The 12,237-nt window shown below is 37.5% G+C and overlaps 2 protein-coding genes across 2 annotated transcripts in view; one reads left to right on the top strand and one right to left on the bottom strand.

Annotated features, from left to right (window-relative positions):
- The window catches only part of LOC149027511 (golgi-to-ER traffic-like protein), a 32,078-nt gene extending 27,294 nt beyond the window's left edge, over nt 1-4,784 (top strand). Inside the window, exons 11-12 of the mRNA XM_089163314.1 lie at nt 3,605-3,685; nt 4,629-4,784. Coding sequence (XP_089019440.1) covers nt 3,605-3,685; nt 4,629-4,652 — 105 coding nt within the window. The 3' untranslated portion in view covers nt 4,653-4,784. The remainder of the gene's footprint in view (nt 1-3,604; nt 3,686-4,628) is intronic.
- A 1,248-nt stretch (nt 4,785-6,032) lies between these two features.
- EMB3147 (Acyl-carrier-protein S-malonyltransferase) lies at nt 6,033-11,622 on the bottom strand. The gene is made up of 10 exons (XM_089163301.1): nt 11,116-11,622; nt 9,810-9,895; nt 9,176-9,242; nt 8,863-9,005; nt 7,885-7,933; nt 7,654-7,791; nt 7,486-7,566; nt 6,718-6,894; nt 6,534-6,620; nt 6,033-6,391 (listed from the first exon to the last, which is right to left on the bottom strand). Exons 1-10 carry the CDS (start codon nt 11,455-11,457, stop codon nt 6,329-6,331), a joined length of 1,233 nt encoding a protein of 410 aa, XP_089019427.1. The 5' UTR covers nt 11,458-11,622; the 3' UTR covers nt 6,033-6,328.
- Between the last annotated feature and the right edge of the window lie 615 nt (nt 11,623-12,237).

The following is a 12,237-nucleotide window of genomic DNA, read 5'->3' as shown; positions in this document are numbered from 1 at the left end:
ACTTGGCCCATGGATGGGCTTATCAACATTAGGCTTAATATTTTTGGTTTATTGGTGTAATGGGCCTAATTTACAAGCCCATAAAGTGGGGTTAATGCTAATACATGGGATAGTAGTTAAATTCGAAATTCGAGTTAGTGTTGTGGGTCGGATTAGGATACCTTATAGCCAAATTGAATTCTATTATAATGTTACTTATTGAGATTTAGAGTGATAAGGAGTCCTCTTTTGAGTCAAATTAGAAATTTTAGATTGTCTATATACATGTGATGCATCCCCCCATCAATTATAGATGATTTGATTGATGAGTATGATTTTTTTTTCCCTAAAGATTTTTGGTTCTATTGAGCAGTGAGTATGGGATTACTATCTCAGTTCTGATTTCTGCTGGTTTCTTCTGTTTTCTTTCCCCAAAGAGCTTTTTCTATCGTTGAAGCTGCTGTCCAAGAAGATCTTCACCAGCTGTAAATTGAATTATCCCCAACCCCAATTCTGATTCTTTTATTTTTATTTATTTATTTATTTACTTTTTTTGAGTTTTTTGAGTTTTTTATACAGCACCCACTTTTTTTGGGGTGAAACTAGTGACCACCCACTATTATCTCCAAAATTACATGGCACCGACATGGATAATTACAAGTTACCTACAGTTAAATTATGTTGTTAAATGGCTAGTAAAATTACCTAAATACCCTTACCCTTATCAAAGTCATTTAAAATTTAAATTTCAAATTACCCAAATGCCCTATGGGCAGGGAAATGACAATAATGCCCCCAGTTTGACTCAGCAAATGACATAAATACCCTTATTTAAGTCATTCAAAAGCTGACTCCTCCCACTGGGCAGTAAATTACGTAATTACCCCCAATTAACTCATTACCTGCTCGACTCAATGTCTTTCATCTCCACGAGTCTGCCTCCCCCTCTCTCTCTCCACCAAGACTCCTCCCGCTGCTACTCTTCTTCTCCGGTGACCGCAACTCCAAGGTCATTCATCCAAGGCCTCTTAATGGGGCTATGTTGCAGTATCTGGTTTAGGTACTAAAGTTATGGTAATTAAGGTTATTCCTAGCATTGTAATTAGGTTTCACACCTTCCAATACTAGGTAGTGTTATTTATTTACAGTTATTTTTCCCTTTTGGGAAGTATTAGTACTTTTAAGTGAGGCTGTGTAGCCCTTTATGTACCCCATGGTGGTTGAACAGAAACTTAGATATGAGTTAATTGAATTTTTGCTGGTTGCAAAGTTGGCTGCTGCCTTTCTTCTCTGCCTTTGAATTGTCTTGTGTTTGAAGTATAGACTGAGGTTTCTCAGTGGTTGAAGTACAAGTACCTGGGATCCTTGGTGTTTCAAGTTCAAGGTGGTTTGGGATCTTGGTGTTCAAATTCCGAGTATTCTTCTGTAGTTCTGTGACTCTGGAATCAGTCTTCTACCTTCATTGTACAAAGGGCTGATCCGAAGATCATATCAACAGTGAGGTAAGCCTGCAGGTCATCCATTCATCCCTACCTATTTCTGTTATTTTATGTGGGAATGAAAGAAAAAAAAAAGAAAAAAAAAAGGAATATAGCAGAAAAATGGACTCTTTTCTTTATTCTATTCTTCCAAATGCTTTTTTGGAGAGAGATACTAATTCACTTATCGAGTCACAGGTATCTAACATATTCATACCTAATGATTTTCCACAAAGTGGTGGCGAAACGTATAACTTGTACAAATCTTTCCATTTTCCAATTCGATCCGATCCATTCGTTTGTAGAGCTATTTACTCAATCGCAGACATTTCTGGAACACCCCTACCAGAGTACCAGGGGGACAAATAGTCAATTTTGAAAGAACTTATTGTCAACCTCTTTTAGATATGAATCTATCTGATATTGAAGGGAAGAACTTGCATTAGTATCTCAATTTCAATTCAAACATGGGTTTGATTCACACTCTATGTTCTGAGAAATATTCATTCCATCAAGCCAGCCCTTAGTTTTGGTTTAGGATTAAGCTTTACAGCCTCCATCGAGGGACAGACGTGGAGACCCATCTATCACCTAACTCGGAAGATCGTCTTCCTGCATATTATCGACGTTCCTGAAAGTTTCACCCCATTTTGACACCTAGAGACCCTAGATCCCCATCTCAAGGAATTCATCCTATATCAACAATCTCCCAATAGACCTTTTCTTGTTTAAAACTTCACCCCCTTTCATCCCATGTGGACCCTTGTCTAGATTGCTATATCATTCCATCACATTGTATTAACAAATGGCTTTACTCATTCATGCACCCCCCCCCCCCCCCCCCCCAAAAAAAAAGGTGTTGCTGATCCATTTGCGACCAATGCACTCCATATGAGATTTAGCCCATAGAGCTGTCCATAGACCCCAATTGAAATTCAAGAAGCCATATTTTTCATGTTTGAGATGCTTTTGATGAGATCTATCTGGTCCTCAATCCTATTGAGGGTACATCAGATTGTTTAGTTTCTATTCTCAGTCTTAGAAAGTATATTTTATTTCATTGCAATAGTATCTCAGGTGGTTTCTAATTTCAGTTTGTCACTATCTTATTTTCTTCTTTAGGAATGGAGTTTCTATTTCGGTTTTGAGCTCCTTTTAATAAATGATTTCTGTTATAACTAAAGGGAAGAGGCTAGCCTGGCCCTCAATTCAGGTTTAAAGATAAAAAGGAAGGAGAAAGGTTGCTGATTTGACCTGATTGATCTCTACAACCAGGGCTCCTATTGAAGTGCTGTTTTGGGGTTCCAATCCTCTGCTCTTTATCTCCACTCGATCCACAGTAGGATCAGATCTGAGACCTGTATATTGGAGAATCAGAAATCCTAAGATTAGCACCTGCGGTTCTCCATCCTTTCACTTATTGGTGCAACCTTGGTCACAATATTGGAGCACCCAAACATTCACCTTAGCTGATATTTGTACGTTCTAGTTCCGTCACCTATATCTCTCTCCTCCACTCTGGCAGCAACCCATTGGCTGGTCTGTCTGAAAACCTATTACCTTCTTGCTTTATTGTCTGTGCATATCTTCACATGAGGTAGTCTGAATCAGCTCTAATTTTGGGTCTATCTGAGTTTGAAGTCTTTCTGCTTCCAGAATATTATGATTATGTTAATCCTTCAATCTCTAGTTAATTAAACACCAACGAGTATAATTTCAACTTGTGTTTTATCCTTGAATTCCTTGCATTACCTTTCAATGTGTTTGTGTCCCCCCATATCCCCCCACACCTTTCCACCCGCAATAAAGGACTTATGACAACTATTTATTGCCCTATTGTATGTTTTGAGTGTCTTAGATTTTATACACCCCTCTTCACACACAAAATGGTTTGTGTTTTGCTTCTGAGTGAAAGGCCATATAAAAGGAATATTCACTGGCAAAAATCAGTACAGAAAGTTAAAGAGTGTTCCTGTTACATAGTTTATACGTGGAAACAAATGGATCTGTAAAGGATTTACCCATAGCTTGTCCTTCAGATGTCAGTTCAGTTTATTTTGACTGTAATGCATTAGGCGAGAGATTGAGTTTGTTGTCATCTGGCTGTTTATGTGTTGTTTAGATTCTGACATAACTTATTCTTTTAGTTGCTAGATGCAATAGCAGAGAAATTTTATGGCGTGCAACGCAGGAACCCAATGCAAGGAATGTTCGGGGATATTTTTAAGGTAAGCAAATGTTTCATCATGAGATTCTTTTGGTGTGTTTGTCTCTCTCCATTGAAGAATGCTTTTGGTAAGCATTCAGCAGCTTTTGAGATGTGACATGGAACTCGTTTTGGTTCCAGGACTGGATCCAGTGATTCAGTTTGTTTGAACATAATTTACATCACTATGGAATCTGAAGACGAAAGGCACTAGTTTTGTACCCTAAATGCATATGGGTTGGATGATTTAGCATGTGGAAACCCATTACTCTCTTCATTCAGAAGATTCCATTAGGGGCCTCCATAATTCTGATGGACTAATGATAGTTACCACTGCTTAGAGCAAAGTGGGCTGTTCAGTATTGATAGAGCCATTTTGTGTTTGGACAAATTACGCTGGCAGATCAGCCACTTGACTCATTATGGAGTCATAGACAAGGCTGTATTAATTGTTCGTTTGGCACATTTAATTAGTTGGATGATTTAGTTCGGAACTACTAGATTATACTGAACTGAAGTGGCATTTGTTAGACTTAAAATCAACTTCAGTGCTAGTTTTAGGCTGAAACTTGCTCAATGAGATGGATATAGGTCCACCATCAAATAGAAGGATCAAACTTATCCATGTCTGCAAAAGGCCAATTAGTCTCATCTTTGAAATGCACTTTGTGACAATTTTTTGTTTTAGAGATGTCAGACCAAACTCCCAATGAGAAGGAGCAATATATCACAATTGTATTATCCTTTGATGTTAATTAAAAATATTTATGTGTTTTTCATATTTTAGTGGCTTGGGAAAATCTTTGAAAATCTTATTTATGACTTTCCCTCTCCCGGGCCAGAAAAAAGAAAAAGAAAGAACAAAAGAAAAAATTTGAGTGAATTCATTACTTCCTGTGCTGCAGTTGGGGAACTTTTTATCCAGCTTCTGACACTTAAGACTTGTTGAATTTGAACACTTGCAGATGATGGGTAATGAAGGTCTTTGAAGAATGCCATTTAATTTTCCGCCCTATTCCTGTCATATTGTATTCCTGCATTCAACATTGCCAGGTTGAAATCACTGAGCCATTTAGCACTTCCTAGGCATTCAAGTGACAATGATAAATGGTTATCCCCCCCCCCCCCCCCCTTATCCCCACCCCGGAAAAAAAAAAAAAAAAAAAAAAGGAGAAAAAAGAAGGGCCCGTATTGTAGCAGAACTAGAACTTTCTGTTACCATCCAAAAATCTTGGCCTGAGCTTATATTTATGGTTGTACATGTGACTTGGTCGTGAGCTTTGTTCTGTATAAAGTCACCCATTCTTTCTCCAAAAAAGGTACTGGACTGTTTTGTAATGTTATACACAATTAGATGATGGATTCAAAGAAGTTGTGGGCATTTCTTGTTGGTAGATAATAGCTGCATTTCAGCACACTGTTTTGTGTTTAGCAATTGGTATTTCCTTCTTTTGTATTTCAGAATTTTTTTCTCCCCTACTTGATTCTTTCGTTTTCCCTCTCTGGTTACTATCAATGTGGCATCGAAAGCTTTTGGGGTAAGAAAAAGAAGAGGCATGGATGGCTTAATCGGTTGATTTTTTTTTCCTTCTAAAGATTCCTCCTAGGATGATGCCCTGTGTTTGTATGTTCACTTTGACCCCTTGTACCGGTGCAAGACATTTAAAACATATTGACTGTTTACATCAGCACTGGTGAGCCTAATTATTTAGTTATCAGTACCGGTATTTCACCCACTACGCCATATTTCTATATCAAAGTCATTTTTGTTTAGAAAAGCCAATGTTTTGTGTCTATAATAAACAGTCAAACTGATGAGTAATACCTTGGGAAAGAGTAATAGAAAACTGTTTAAAATAAGTAACTATAATTATAGAGAATCAATTTGACTTTATGCTGGGAAGATGTACAATAGAAGCTATTTATCTTATTATGAGACTTGAAGGACAGATATAGAGAATGTGAAAGATCTTCATATGGTCTTTATTGATCTAAAAAAATTTATGATAGAATCTTAAAGCATTAATGGCAAGATTAAAGGAATTAGAAGAATTTAGTGCATACCTAAGACATTATTTGAGACAAGGCTTCGTATTTGTTGTATAATAATCATCCCATCAGTTCATAAAGTGCGATACGCTGCTTTCATTTACCGTTGGCTTTGCAGCGAAAATGCCAATGCGTCCAAGCGGTGGCATGTAGATTCTTCGCACAAATCCATATCAGATGCATAAAAATGTCAATCCTATCGCGTGTCTTGTGTGATTCCTACGTTCTCTTACTTTTTGGCAGAATTCATTCTCACGGTTAAGAGACAGAAAGAGCAAGGCTTAAGGGGTAGGGTTGGGAAGAAGAGCTACAAAGAGAGACTTTGTAATAATAAGGACTAAGTTATTATTAACTCAAGACTTACAAAGTTATGACATTCAAGTTTCAGAGCACAGCAGCTAAACAATCTAAGAACCTACCAGCTAAACAATCTTAGAACCTACCCAAAAAACGAAAGCTAAAGAATCTCAGAATGGGTCGCGAATTATAACGATGCCCATCTTCTAAACATTCTAGCTCCGAAGCTCTCCATGGCTAGTTCACCCCCGAATGCCCAATGCCCAATTCATGGAGTAGACGGGCTTCAAAGTCTCTTTTAAGGAAAACAAATCTGTTTTTAAGCACCAATATTCTCCAAGGCTGCACTTTTGTCCATCCTTTTAACAATGCCAGCTATAACCTGATGGACAATCCAGCAAAATCTACTTGTGTTAAAAACGATAGAGAATGGATTAGAAGACAGTAATGGGAGATTCAATAATGAGACATTTTGTGGTAGAAAATAAAATTAGCTATACAGTTTGCACTAGCAGTGAAGTTACCTTTCCAGGTCCTAACTCATAGCTCTTCTTGACCCCCTTAGCTAGGAGATTTTTCACTGTGGCCTCCCACTGAACTGGAGAAGTAACCTATCATTTCAAGACAAAAAATCCAGTTAAAATATTTTGTGACAACGCAAAACTGAAGATTGGAAAACACTAAGAGGTATTTCATGGATGGGCATACCTGGCGTGCCAATATCTTCTTAATTGTATTGGGGTCTGCATGAGGCAGAGCATCAACATTAGATATAACCGGGATTCTGGGGGTTTTGACTTCTGTAGCTGCAAGTGCAGCTTCCAATCTTGAAACCGCTGGTTCCATGAAGCGGGTATGAAAAGCACCAGCAACAGCAAGCCGTACCTGAAAAGATGGGAGACATGCTATTAGAATCTTTCGTTGAGTCCAGAAATCTGCCATACATGGCAAATGCATGAATTAGTTGCCTCCGAAAACTGTAACACACTCATGCAGCTCATGAAGATTTCAACCATTTACACCTTGAAGCTAGGACTTCCAATGACTAAACCAATTAAATTTGAGTCCTAACATCAGAGTCATGAGGATATTCAGGCTAAAGAAGAATCTAGACTTCAGAGACAGAGCCCAGCCAGCCATAGGTGCCAGTCTGATAAACCCAGTCCAAGCTTGGGAGATAATCAAGCCTGAATTAGATGTGATTACAGGAGATTATTAATTTGCCTAATAGAGAAAACCATCATATAAGACAAATGCAAGTAAATTCAACTAGTTAAATAGTAGCATACTTGATATAATCAAATATATTAAATTTTGAGGTGCAAACATACAAAAGATTGACAGGCCATACGCCTGCACGATCAATAAAATTCCATATGAACCAGCCTGGAAATTTATCTGAATATCTCTTGCAAAATTTCCAACATAGAAGAAATTAAAAAAAAAAAATTCATAAAAAACAGAGGGAAAACTTACAGTCATTCGAGCCTTGAATGACTTTGCCTTTGCTTCTAGTGCTTCCACTCCTTTGATACCTCCAGAGACAGCATAGTTACCCTACAATCATGAAATGTAATCACACCTCAATAAATTTGAACTTGTATACTCCAATGACTACTGAATGGATTTTGTACATATTCTTACTGGACACAGGAAATTTGCGATCTGAACTATATTTTCCTCATCCACTTCTTCGTTGGCTGCATCACATAATAATTGGACCTTCTCTGAGTCTAGTCCTATGACACTGACCATAGCACTTCTAGCAGCATCGGCTGCTTCCTGATGAAAGCCACATAAGAATATATCAGTAAGAAGCTCCCTGAACCAGTTAGAATGCAAAAGTAAAATATATAGCCATTTCTAAATGCACACCTGCATTGCCTCTCCTCGTAATTTGACCAGTCTCAGTCCATCCTCGAAGCTAACAGAGAGAGATTCCGATGATTAAAAAATAACATATAATGAAAGAATAATATTACAATAAAAGCAGAACAAATGTTAAGCAATGTACTATATGATAAAAATACATTCTTCCCTTTAGATACCCTAAAAAGACAATGTTTGTGGCACTTATGAGCAGTTATGATGCTCCATGGAACAGTGATGCACTGGACTGCGGAACTAATAACACTGCATCTTTTATTGGATGTGTATCTAAAGAGTCATAATGTTGCTGGAAAAAAGTGTATGTTAAACAACTGATTTAGGACAAAAAATTGTGATGGTTTAAGGTTTGGGCAAAAGGAGTGTTTGCATGTACACTCATACTCTAGTTGGTTCCTAACATCTGTTATCGCTGAATGACTGAATGGCCAACAGAAAAAAGTTGTTCAAGTACACAATCTCATAAATTGCTTCACAAAGTTTCTAGCATTACATAGCTTCATCTCTGACATCATCAGTTACTAGAAAATTTTGAATTAAGAGATCGATGAAGGATGAAGAGAAGAACAGCTTACGGGGTTGATCATGGGCCAAACTAAACCCAAACCAGATCCTACAGTTTGTTTTTCTTTCAGTCCAACAAAGTAGTCAAAGTGTGGGGGTATTTTTAGAAGACTGTTGCCCAATAAATTTTTGAATTTCAGGAGCAAAATGTCACGGTTATGTAATTTGGGTGGGGAATCTTATTGTAGGGGCCTGTTAGAAGTTGTAATTTCTAGCGATCAGATTTCATTAGAATCTTATTTTGATCTACATTATTTCAGCACAGCTAGTAATTTGGGGCTGATCAGATTCGGGTTTGGGAGATATCCCAGGCCTTGTTCTGCTGGTTATGCACTTTTACGATCCTGTTGTGGATTCTGAAATCTACCATGATCATAGAATGAATCCATCAGTGGTTCTCACCTGAAAGCTCCAGCAAAGGCAAGAGCAGTATATTCTCCCAAGCTTAGACCACAAGTGACATCTACAGAATCAATTATCTGCTGACCTCCATCACGAGCACGTAGTACCTCAACTGCGGCTAGGCTTGTGACATAGATAGCTGGCTGCAGAAAAGATGGAATGAAGTGTCAATGTGTGAACTGAAGTTCTCTTACCATCAAACCACAGGGTGGAGACTCACTATTTTATGCCTATAAATATAATATTAAAGTAATTTTTTTTTTCAACATCAGCAATAAAAATCAATGGCTATGAAGACAGAGAGGAATCAGACCTGGCTTATAACAGTTGAATCCAGCTTTTCTTTTGGACCATTGGTGCAAACATCCAGAAGATCAAAACTGCACTCAACAATAGAATCCATGAGACTTGATAACAATTGACAGAAGTAGATATCTATCAGTGCTAGCAAGAAAAAGACAGTAGAGTTGAATATTTTATTTTATTCCAAGGATCAATGTTCTAATATCTGTAACCTTCTCTCACCTATGAGTCAATGGAAAGGCTGAGTTTCAAAAGGACAGAGAGAAGATAGCTGCAGAAGAAGCTGGGAAATGAATTGAGGTGGGTTAAAATTTCTTGCCCGATAACGTCCAGCTCCTTGAAAATGGCATTTTGAGCCCAATTGGGTTGGTTTTCCATTTGTAGCCAAGTGATGGATTTTGTTATTGTTCAGTTACTTTTAGCCTAAATGTTCATCCATGACCTATATGTTTTTCACCTAAAATTTCCACATTGTTCAAATTATCTTCTGCCTATGCCACAAGTTCATTTACTCCCACCATGTCTGAAGGTCAAGTCAGGAAGTCAGGTTTGGGTTAGCCAGAAGCACATCAGGACCCAAGTCACTGCAACCCCTTGGAGAAGCATTCAAATGATAATATTATGCTTTTAATCCTACACCTTACCCAAGTATGTCATTAGCTTTCTTGTATAAGCCGGCAGCAGCTGGCACATTTTGAGCCTCAACACCCATTCCTACAGCTTGGGCACCCTGAAATATGAGAGAACAAAAGTAATATGACACTTCGAGGAGACAACAACCAATATCAGCAAAACTTATGTTTCTTGAACATGGGAGAGTAAATTGTTGACTGATAATTTCTTTTTTCATTTTCAGTGAAGTTGTCAGGCAGTTAATTGTTTTTTAAATTATGAAAGGCACAGGGCTCAATAGACTTCAATTCAACCACGACTTCAACAAAGAGAGGGACAGAAATAATAAAAATTTAATAGATGTTAGATAATAGAGGCACTGTTGTATTTGACACAGCCTTCTTAGCAAATAGAGTACTTTATCAATTTGAAGATTTAGGAATTGCTTTTTCATATGGGCATGCCCCCTTGTTACACTCTTTTTCAGGAGGACCTAAAACTGGATTTTTATCAATTATCTAAATAAAATTGCTGGCCAGTGTGGAGATCTTGAGGACCCGAAGTGTGACAATCAAATAAGCTGAAAAACAAGCAGTCAATCAAGATTTAAAAATTATAAAAAAAAGTAACACTTCGTAGACAATAAGTACTTTCTTCAAGATAGCACATTATTCTGAACTCCATCTTCCCGAGTGGAAAAATACAAGTGGAATCATCAGAATGTTTAAATACTAAAAGAATATCAAAGTTCAAAGTTGCTTCAATGCGAGGGAGCTTAATGTACGATGGAAAAACTAAAAAACTAATGGTAAGTGTAGTTAGCAAGCTCATGGAAGAGAGCGAAAATGAGAAACGAGATAGAAACCCAAGAGCGATTATGTTCATGTAAAAGCTGCTATTGTAACCCAAGTCAGGACTTTCGAAGTGGAACATATCAGTATCCTTTGAGAAATGAGAAGGAAACCCAAGAGCAATTAAGGCATTTTTGTTCATGTAGAAGCTGCAAATGTAACCCGAGTCAAGGCATTCAAAGTGGAATATATCAGTACCCTTATTTTAACTAGCTCAACTTTTTCAGCTCAAAACAAATCCCCAAATAAAACAGCTCAAAAGACAACAGATTTAAGCCATGAAAGTTTCCAATAACTACCCATCTAGAGAACCTTGGTTCCAAACACTTCACATGAGAATAAAAATCGAAATTCAATCACATTTTTTGTCAGATCTAACAACATAACCAAGAAGGTAGTACATTATGAACGACTAATTCATTCAGAGTTACTAGAAACTCCAATTAAGGAAAAAGAAGAGGGATCACAAAAATCAGATCTTAATTACCTGACCAGGGAACAGAAAAGCACAAGAAGGCCTATAATCGGAAAACAAGGCGTCATCAACAACCGTTTGGGTTCCGACGGAAACGCTCATGGAAAGCCTAGATTTATTAAGGTTTTCAGAACTGAAGCCACGAATTCGAATTCCATGTCTGGGACCCGTAAAGATCGACGAATTACAGCTCTTGAAGGACTCCGAAGCATTAAAGGATAACCTCCGAACAGGAAGAACCGGCGGGAGAGTGATGGAAGACATTTTGATGATGGAAGAAGGCGGCGCGAAACTGAGAATCAGATGGTGCGAACTTAACAAGAAGTTGTTGATGAAGTAGAAGCGCGCATGCATTTATGTTTATAAGCGATCATTAGTTTCAGCGTTCAGCTGGCGGATTTCACGAAGCTACATTGAACTGAGCAAGCAGGTCGCCCTCCACGGGTGCTGGAGAAGATTACGAGAAAAACATGTAAAACCAGTTAACGGCCACTAGGGTTGACCCGTTCGGCGAACCATTCGAAATGAACCTAGTTCTTTCTAGGATTTAGGACAACTTTTATGGGAAAAAATAAAAAGGAAAGAAATAGCGAAAAAGGTTTTAAATGTGCAGGATTATCAAGCTGAAATTTCGGCCGTAGGATTCGAAATTTTGATCTTGACCATTAAATTCCGACTGTTGACATCAAAATTTATACCGAAATTTCAATCCCACCACCTAAAGTGCATGGCTTGATGGTCCTGTGCATTTAGACCCAAGCATGGGTTCACCGTTTTCTTGACACTTTTGTATCACACAATAATAAAGAAATTTGTATTTAAATATTAATAAATTAAATTATAAGTGGGACTCTTAGTAGGGCTCACTACTACTGTATAGTGGAAAAACGTTAGTAAAATACATTGTTCTTTCTTGACCAAAAGTGATCTAAACTCGATCTCATAATTGTTTTTCTTATAGGAAAGCTCTCCTTCATAATTATTTTTTTGGTATTCTATAGAATAAGTTCAATAATTGTTTTACAAAAAACTTTCTCAAACATGAAAATTATTTCCTACTAACGATTGAATGATTTAATTTGTCGAGTGCATTTTTATTGTTTTTCATTCTTCGTGAACAATAGAACAACTAAA

This window comes from Hakea prostrata, chromosome 1 (genome assembly GCF_041222555.1).
Source record: "Hakea prostrata isolate BN-2017 chromosome 1, UWA_Hpros_2, whole genome shotgun sequence".
Lineage (NCBI taxonomy): Eukaryota > Viridiplantae > Streptophyta > Magnoliopsida > Proteales > Proteaceae > Hakea > Hakea prostrata.
The sequence above is the reverse complement of the archived record's forward strand: the minus strand, read 5'-3'. Positions and strand labels throughout refer to the sequence as shown.